The 9,280-nt window shown below is 45.1% G+C and overlaps 2 protein-coding genes across 2 annotated transcripts; one reads left to right on the forward strand and one right to left on the reverse strand.

Annotated features, from left to right (window-relative positions):
- Positions 1–3,177: 3,177 nt before the first annotated feature.
- LOC1272491 (uncharacterized) lies at positions 3,178–4,760 on the reverse strand. Its single transcript, XM_311404.5, has 3 exons — positions 4,102–4,760; positions 3,658–4,037; positions 3,178–3,575 (listed from the first exon to the last, which is right to left on the reverse strand). Exons 1-3 carry the CDS (start codon positions 4,678–4,680, stop codon positions 3,386–3,388), a joined length of 1,149 nt encoding a protein of 382 aa, XP_311404.5. The 5' UTR covers positions 4,681–4,760; the 3' UTR covers positions 3,178–3,385.
- Positions 4,761–5,006: 246 nt separating this feature from the next.
- Positions 5,007–9,231, forward strand: LOC1272492 (heat shock protein 75 kDa, mitochondrial). The gene is made up of 3 exons (XM_311405.5): positions 5,007–5,238; positions 5,345–7,190; positions 7,271–9,231. The coding sequence occupies exons 1-3, from the start codon at positions 5,118–5,120 to the stop codon at positions 7,443–7,445; spliced, it is 2,142 nt and encodes a 713-aa protein (XP_311405.4). The 5' UTR covers positions 5,007–5,117; the 3' UTR covers positions 7,446–9,231.
- The last annotated feature ends 49 nt before the right edge of the window (positions 9,232–9,280 follow it).

Raw genomic sequence — 9,280 nt, forward strand, 5'->3', positions numbered from 1 at the left:
AAACAATAGTGGGCGGATAGTGGCATGGAGAAAATAGCACTAGAAACGGTTAGCGAGACACTTTTGAAGGTGGATAAAGCATATAGAAAGGCAGCAGAGCAGTTTGCTAATTGTGCCATTGGATCAGAGAATTGGAAACAGGAAAAGAAAAGGTAATGCTCTCGATAAAAGAGCGAAACGAAACCCGCGTTAAGAAAATATACGATTAGGGGAAAATGGCAAACATATGACCTTTACCTCAGAGCAAGAAACTAGCGTGTAGCATAAATGTGTCGGCATGGCAGAGAGGAAAGGCGATCAGGCGGTGAAGGAGAGAATGTTTTCAGTAAGGAATGGTTTAGAAGAAATTGTACATAGGCTAAGCGTGTCGTAAATTATCCCCAGCAAAATGGCGTTGGAAAAGTTGGCAGGACACACACACACAGCTAACCCAATATATATCAGCTCAAGCGATAGGTTTTGACAAGCCCTCCGAGGGTTAGAAGCAATGAAAGCCATGTGAGTAAATTCCGCATTAAAATGTGCGCGACACTGGCATGAATTGGCTTTCGTTAAGTGAGCAAAACAAAAAACTAAAGCTTGCGGCGGTTTGTGTGTAAGTAGATGTTGTTCTAGAAATATGGAAACAGAATGAAGCAAAACAAAAAAGGGCAAGGAAAAGCAAAAAGAGTAAAATAACACAAAGTGGAAAATGAAATGATTATGCTATAATCCTACAGAAACTAGTGGAATTTAGAGCAGTGCTGCAACAAACGAACAAAAAGAAGCAAAAAAAAACAGACGGCAACTCGTGTAATGGAATGTGTATGTATCATGTATGTAGATGGATTCAGTAATGGGCAAAAACAAACTAAACAAACCGTATTAGTAACGTATTCATTGTATGGAAAGGAAAACAAGAAGGTAACAGAATAGGTAACGGTGTCGTGTAACAGGCAGCTTAGTCGTACGTAGTAAAGTGTGTTTTATGATGGTAAAAATTGGTAAATAATCGCTCGAACCCGACGGTAGTAAATAGTACAAGTCAGTTTAATCAGTAATGCTTTACGTACTTTTTTCGGTACCTTTTTACCTCCTTTCCGTTTGTCTCCGTTTCTTAAATCGTTTCTAAGTTATATGTGTTTTTTTTACAACTTAACCTTTATGGAAAAAAGGGAAAAATAAACAAACAAAAAACATTGAAAACAGGAAGCAAAATGGAAAACAAGCGAATTCGATGATTCGATAAAGGACCAGAACTAAGTAAACTAAGGGACATATAGTGAAACAAAGCGTAATACGCAAATCGCGAAGGAAAACATGAAAGCAAAACCACAATAGTGAACGAAAAAAAACGAGGACTTAACGAGCCAAGACAAAAAAGAATCAATACAAAATCATAAAACACAGTTGAGATTACTATATTTGGGTAATGGAAAATAAAACAAGGAATGAAGGAAAGCAACAAAAATTCACAACCCCACGGGTACACACCAATTTATACATTCAAACTACTCCCCATAAAACAACAAACAACCAAAAACACTGCATAAATGCCATTGGAAGGTATAAAAATGAACACATATTTTTCATACTAACAAACAAGCAAGAAACAAAGAAAAGAATAAGTGCACCTACAGGAAAATAAAGAAATGAACAAAACATAAACATAAAAGGCAAAATTAGCGAAACAGCAACAAAAGACGGTACAGTTTGAAAACGGAAACATGGAAATAGTTTGCATAGTGACAGACACGAACAAAATGGAACTACCTCATTAATGTTTAGAGCATACATACATACAGCAGCACAAAATCAGAAAGTCAAACACAACCGAAAAAAGGTCAAAATCTTACAACAGGAGAAAGAAGTAATAGAAAGTACCAACAACGAGCAACAGCAAAATAAAACAATTAGAGCAAAAAAGGGAGACAAAAAAAGAGAAACGAGGCTACTAAAAGTTTGAGTTTAAAGTTAGTAGACAACATAAAAAAGCAAACATAAAACAACAAAAGAAGCAAGGTTTTTATCAAAATCAAACAACAGTCGAATCGAAATTCCAGACACCCGTGTACGAAGAAAAGAAACACAACAATTGGTGGAAAACAAATCAATTAAGGATTGGAAATTGGAAAGTTCACATGCGAAAATTGTTTGTAGAAAAAAGGGAGATGTGGAAAAAGGTCTGTTTTTATGTTAAACTATTTTAGCCCATCGTTACGTTGATTTGCTTACACTGCACCGTTTGGTTGTACCGTTTTGTATAGAAGTTAGGCATATGAAATGTAATTATCGTGAATTCAGCTGTAGTTAAACACTTGCATCGGACAGCACTCCCCCGGTTCCATATCCCTTCTAAAGCTCTCTCTCTCTAGCTCTATCTGTGTGCCGTACTTTCAGTGGCGCAAACCCGCAAAAGGACCATCGGTTAGGATTTCCTTCTCTATTTCACCCCGTTTGCTTGTACAATTAAATGAGCTTTCCACTCTATATTACCTAAAAGGAGAGAATCTGAATGATTTGGAATCTTTTTCCCAGCTGTTCCTTCAATTGTCCTGCCTTCCTCGACTCTGTACCCTTCAATGGGTACGATTTCATAATTAGAAACTGCCAAAAAACGGACAGCTATTATCAACAACCAATAAGTAACGAAAGCAAGTCTATTAGATCGATTATATTGGCATGAATGTAATATTAAAGCATAGCAACAACAACAAAAAAGCATACAGACACAGGAAGACACACACACACATACATCATAACATCCAGCAGTATGTTAAAAGAAGAAGGCCAAACATATTTTGGTAGGAAATGAGTTATGAACCCTCCCTTTCTGCTCGATGATAGGCAAACGAATGCGATCAGGTATTGTCGGAACGAAAGCGAGAAGGTTTTTGTACCAAAATCCGACGTAAACCAACCACCCATCCCAAAAAGGACATGAAAACCTCATCTAACGGTTTACTTTTTGTCTTTTCGGTGGAAAAAAAACATGAAACAGGAATACAAAACACACACATACACAACCAACCGGAGGAAGGTAAAACGCGACAAAACACAACTAACAAGATGCTTATTAGAGTGTAAAGAAATGAAAGAAGTAAAAAAAAAACGCAGCAGTAAAGAAAACATCGCCCAAATCGATGAACAGAAGGGGGCAAAGTGGATGAAGTGGAGCAGAACAAAGCATTGTATCAGTATGTTTAAACAATATGAAACTATTGAAAATATATTACCGATATGAGAAACGTCCATGGGGTGTAGTTGTGATTGCTTCAATAAGAACTTTGTAAATGAAACAGATAGGTATGTTTGTTCCATGAAAGATCTTCTATTTTTCAACGAAGAATGCAATTACTTCTCCTCTCACTTGCTTAACCTAAACTCGCGACATTTGCCACCCGAATTAAGCCAACATCTTGTCCTCTTCCGGGATACCAGCGGCCGGTGGTATCACCACGTACTTGGCGCACAGATCCGAATGACCCTTCATGACGCCCTCCTTGATCTCCTTGATCGTTAGCGGGCGGCTTACCACAAGCTTCTTCTTATTCGTTCCAATCATCTGTGGAAGCAGTTTCAGCGACATGGCAAAGCTGAACATGCGTTTAGAAGGGGGAAAAAGAATGAATTTAGCATCTCAATTGCAGAAAACCGGGAAGCTACCGCGTCACGTACCTTTTTAACTTGGCCACCTGGTGCTTGGAAAACTGCGAGCTAAACACTATATCGTACAGTGCATTGACGCCGGCATACTGTTTCAGCAGCAGGTAGAACGCTTCGATCGGAATCTTCACCTTCTCCTCCGTCCCATCCGGCGCGACGGCATCCTCCACGCCGAGACCACTCTTCCCCTTGCGTTTCTTCGCCACGATCGGCTCGATGATACCTTCCATCGACATGCCGAGCGCCGAGCCCGGATTCCAACCCTGCTTCTGCAGCATCTGAAACCCGACGTTCTGTTCCGGGATCTTTTTCTGGTCTTTCTGCGCCTGCACTGCCATCTTCGGTGGTCGGGTGTAGAAAATTTTCCTCCGTGTGTGATACTCCTTCACTCGCTGCAATCGGGAAAAAGCAGGGAAATTACTTCCTCACACGGGAAGCGTTAAACGGCACACTTACCTTCACACAGTAACAGTAGTACCGGACAATCTGTACCAGCTTTTCGCGCGCTATCGTATGTGCCTCGTTCTTTTCACCCTCCGCGCGGCAGATTTCCCTCATATCGACCCGGAACCGAAACACGCGCGTCTTCTCGTCGTAGTCCGGCTTGAGCAGCAGCCCGGCCTGTTCGAAGCTTAGCTTCAGCGACAACTGATCCCCGTTGTAGAAGTACCCGATCAGCGGTTTGAGCAGTTTTATTTTGTTTGGCTCCAGCTGCGGATCGGGCACGTCGGTCGGAACGGGCTCCAGGACGGGCAGTTTCGATGGGACTGACTCCTCTGGTTCGTCCTGTTCTTCCTCCGATACGTTCTCTTCATCGGATGAAGGTTCATCGGCGGGCTTCGGGGACACGAACACGATTGGCCTGCGGGATGGCGCTTTGCTGTCCGGGTCGGCAGCAGCCGGCACTAGCTTTCCCTGTTTCTTTGGGCCGGCAGCACCCTTGCCTTTGTCCTTCTGCCATTTGTCTACAGCTTTCTTCTGTTTCGCTTTGGATACTGGTAGTTTCACTTTATTTCTGTTCTTTACGCCACCCATTTCGAATGCTGCAGGAGGAACGAGTGTAGAGTGCAGGAAAATGCACGTGTTTGTGGAGTTTTGTGTTTATTTTGGTAAACATGCCGGGTAAAATGTCAACAAACGACAAATGACAGTTGCTGGTTTGAATCGTAAATGACATTTACACAGACGGTCGCGCGGATGACATGCATTTAATGCAATTTTAAGTTTTTTTTATTGTTAAAAATTTATAATAAACTCAGAGAATGATATTTTAAACATGTAATTAACGAAATCTACTTTCGCACCTCAATGCACAATGCAATTTATCAAAATATATTTTCTTTCTCTTTTTCTCCTAGTCAATCGTGGAGTCGCTGCTTCAGTATGTCAGAAATCGCGTGCTCGCAAGCTATACGAACTTCGATCTTCAGCGATTGCTGGTGTGAATTGTTTATTTCACCGGTTTGTTAACAATGAGCGTTGTTAACGGATTACTGCGCGTCGGCCGGCTGATTAGGCCGTCCACAACGCTTGCCAGATCTTTGCTGCCGGCCACCGGTGCTCCTCAATCGGCATGGGCCACCATCGGACAAGGTAAATAGGAGAGAGTTTTCCAGAACCACCGGAAGGAGTATTGTTACGCAATTGTTTTGCTTATTGAAACTGATTAATAAACTGATAACATCTACACTAATTGCAGTGCACCAACAGCCGCAGCGATCGTGGCTATCCGCTCACCGGACACTGAGCACCAAAGTGGCGGAAGAAGGATATCACACGATTATACGCGACCAAGAGAAGGCAGTTGGGACGAGCGACAAGCACGAGTTCCAGGCGGAAACGCGCATGCTGCTCGACATCGTGGCCCGTTCGCTCTACTCCGACAAGGAGGTGTTTGTCCGGGAGCTCGTATCGAACGCTAGCGATGCGCTGGAAAAGTTCCGCTTTCTCGTGCAAACATCGACCGGCGCGGCCAGCGATGGTGAGGCGGGTGAGTTCGCGGAAGCGGACCGCTCGCTCGAAATACACATCGGCACGAACAAGCAGGACCGTCAGCTAACGATCCAGGATACCGGCATCGGGATGACGCGGGACGAGCTGGTGGCGAATCTCGGCACCATTGCCCGGTCCGGCTCGAAACAGTTCATGGAGCAGCTGAAGGAGAGTGGGCGCGGAACGCAGGAAAACGTGCAAAACATTATCGGCCAGTTTGGCGTTGGGTTTTACTCGGCGTTCATGGTAGCGGATCGGGTGGACGTGTACACCCGCTCGTCCCGGGCCGGTGCGCCCGGCCTCAAGTGGTCGTCCGATGGTTCGGGTACGTTCGAAATTCAGGAGGCGGAGAATGTGGCCATCGGCACGAAGATTGTGATCCATCTGAAGGCGGACTGTCGGGAGTTTGCGGACGAGGACCGGATCCGGGAGGTGATCCGGCGGTACAGCAACTTCGTGGGCAGTCCCATCTTCCTAAACGGCAAGCAGGCGAACCAGATCCAGCCGATCTGGCTGATGGAACCGAAGCAGGTGACGCCCGAGCAGCACAACGAGTTCTACCGGTTCGTGGGCAACACGTTCGACACGCCCCGCTTTACGCTGCACTACAAAACGGACGTTCCGCTCAGCATTCGGGCGCTGCTGTACTTCCCCGAAGGTAAGCCGGGCCTGTTCGAGATGTCGCGCGATGCGGACGGCGGTGTGGCTCTGTACACGCGCAAGGTGCTGATCCAATCCAAGACGGAGAACCTGCTGCCCAAGTGGCTGCGCTTCCTCAAGGGCGTCGTCGATTCGGAAGACATTCCGCTCAATCTGAGCCGCGAGCTGCTGCAAAACAGTGCGCTCATTCGGAAGCTGCGCACGGCGCTAACGAACCGCACGCTGCGCTTCCTGCACGACCGCTCGCAAAAGGAACCGGAAAGCTACGACAAGTTCTACAAAGACTACGGGCTCTTCCTGAAGGAAGGCATCGTGACCAGCCAGGAGCAGCAGGAAAAGGAAGAGATCGCCAAGCTGCTGCGGTTCGAAACGAGCAAGGAACCGAACCGGACGGTATCGCTGCCCGAGTACTGCCAGCGGCAGGCGGAAGGCCAGAAGGATATCTACTATCTGGCCGCGCCGAATCGTACCCTGGCGGAAGCTTCCCCGTACTATGAGTCGCTGAAGAAGCGCGGCATCGAGGTGCTGTTCTGTTACGAAGCGTACGATGAGCTGGTGCTGATGCAGCTCGGCATGTATTTGGGCAAGAATTTGGTGTCGGTCGAGAAGGAGATGCGCCGTGCAGATGCGTCGACCGATGGGAAGGATGCGGACGGGCTGATCGAAGGTTCGCTGCTGAAAACGCAAATCGATGAGCTGCTGCCGTGGCTGAAGGACAAACTTACCGGCAAGGTGTCGAACGTGAAGACGACCGGCAAGCTCGATACGCATCCGTGTGTGGTGACGGTGGAGGAGATGGCCGCTGCCCGGCACTTTATCAAAACGCAGAGCCACAACATTAGCGAAGAGAACCGTTACGCACTGTTGCAGCCGCAGTTTGAAATCAATCCCAAGTAAGTGACGCCGGCCAATGTAGTTCGTTTTGAATTTTGGCCTTTTAAATCATACTCTTTTCGTTTTGCTTCCATTACAGACATCCCATCATTAAGAAGCTACACAAACTAACGAGCAGCGATCCGGAACTGGCCGAACTGTTGGCCAAGCAGCTGTTCTCGAACGCGATGGTGGGCGCCGGTTTGGTGGATGATCCGCGCATGCTGCTGACGAGCATGAACGATCTGCTGCAAAAGGTACTTGATAAGCATTAGTGGGAAGGGGGGGAGGGCACTAGGCCACCGCCCACTCGCACTGTTTACTGTTTCGTTTAAGGCTAGGTGATACGACGAGATGTGGTGCTGTTAAAATAAAGCTCATTTAAATGGTATCGTTCGAAAAAAAAAAAATGGTGCAATGAGGTGGCGAAAAAAAAGTTTATTGATTGAGAACTGTTGGGGGCATTTACATAATTTGGCATATTCTTGAAAACAAGTAAATATTTTTAAAGAGTAAAGTTCACATCAAACTCATAGAAAGAGGAATTTATAAGACATGCCTAATATTCGTTTGAACAGTATTTTTCTACAAAATTCCATTTCATTGCTTCTGTTACATTAAAAAATGGAGAAAATAAAACGGCTACCGCCCTCTCCAACCCGCGACCAATGCTACACTAAAGTGAAACATCAAATGATCCGTCTGGCGACACATGAACGGTGCACGCTAACGAGGCCGAATCGTTGCCTTTCTAGCACGTGGTTTTGCCTGATAAAAAATGAAGAAAAATAGATCCCATGCGAAGGAGACGCGCTGATAAGGGACAAAGTGTCACTTGCCCGTAATATCTACCCCTCTCGTATTGTACACAATAACGGTACAATTCTTCCTTTTTGGTGTGATAATACCAATCGAAGAATGTTGTTCGTTGTTGATGACTTTTTGATACAATGGAGCTCTTTTCAAAATGTAAAACAGTTTAGGGAAGAAAATGTAACAGAAATCAACATTGCATGTAAGCTAAATCCATCCACTAAGCTGCTCCACTCCTTCAGATTCGCGCAAACGCAAGACGGGATCCACTATCTTCAGATTGCTATCTTCAGTGCAACGCGTAACAGTCTTAGCATTAATCCAGGCTATTTAAATAGAACGTGTGTGTGCGCCAAAATCACATGGTGTACTGCGCTCTTGCCTTGATTCGTTGGTTAAATACGAGCGCGCAGAATTTAAGTGTTACAAAACTTTAATAATTACAAAGAAAATATGTATCAATTTCTGAAATCCATGTTACAATTCCAAAAAATTGTCTAAAGTAAAAAGTCATCAAATAGAGAGTATCCATCGGAACTGCATCTGTATCTAATCAAACATACATACGCACACACACATACCGTTCGCTGGTCATATGATGGTAGCCGCTAACAACGTTGGAGATTTCTTCTACGTAATCGCCATGTGATGCGCGTATCGTCCGGCCGCACCAACCCTTACGCGTTGTTAGCCCCATCGTCGAGGCGGATGATTATCTTCCCCCAGTCCCGGGGTGGGTGGGTGGTTGGGGAAAAAATGCCAGTTTGCGTGCGTGATAGGAAAGTTGCTTTAACAAAAAGAAGAAAACCAGGTGCTTGGATGGTGTTTTACACCTTTCGGCCTTGTTTTCTTCCCCGACAGAACCTTGCCGGGTATATCATGACATTCTTATTAATCACGATGTCGTCACGGCGGGGCAACCGTTTGCAGATGGTCGGAAACGGTTCGGGTTCGCTGTAGCAGATCAAGCAAAGTTCCGGCATTTGGGGGCTGCTGGGGGAGGGGGTAGTATAGATCGGCGATGTACTGTACTTGATAACCCGCTAATGAGGTAACGTGAGGGATCTACATATTACAAAACCACCACCGAAGAAAAGAATTGTTCGGTTTGTCGTCAATGGCCTTTATAAATCGTTCGAAAAAGTTGATCTTTATAAATGGACGGAAGAGAAAAACAGTTTGAAAGCTTTGTATGGTGTTACATTAGAAGAAGAGTCTTTTTTCCTAAAAAAACGTACTTTTCAAACATTTTTGTTATCTTTGTTTCGGAGTTTTTTTTATCGCAAAAACGAATGAA

This window comes from Anopheles gambiae, chromosome 3, assembly GCF_943734735.2.
Source record: "Anopheles gambiae chromosome 3, idAnoGambNW_F1_1, whole genome shotgun sequence".
NCBI lineage: Eukaryota > Metazoa > Arthropoda > Insecta > Diptera > Culicidae > Anopheles > Anopheles gambiae.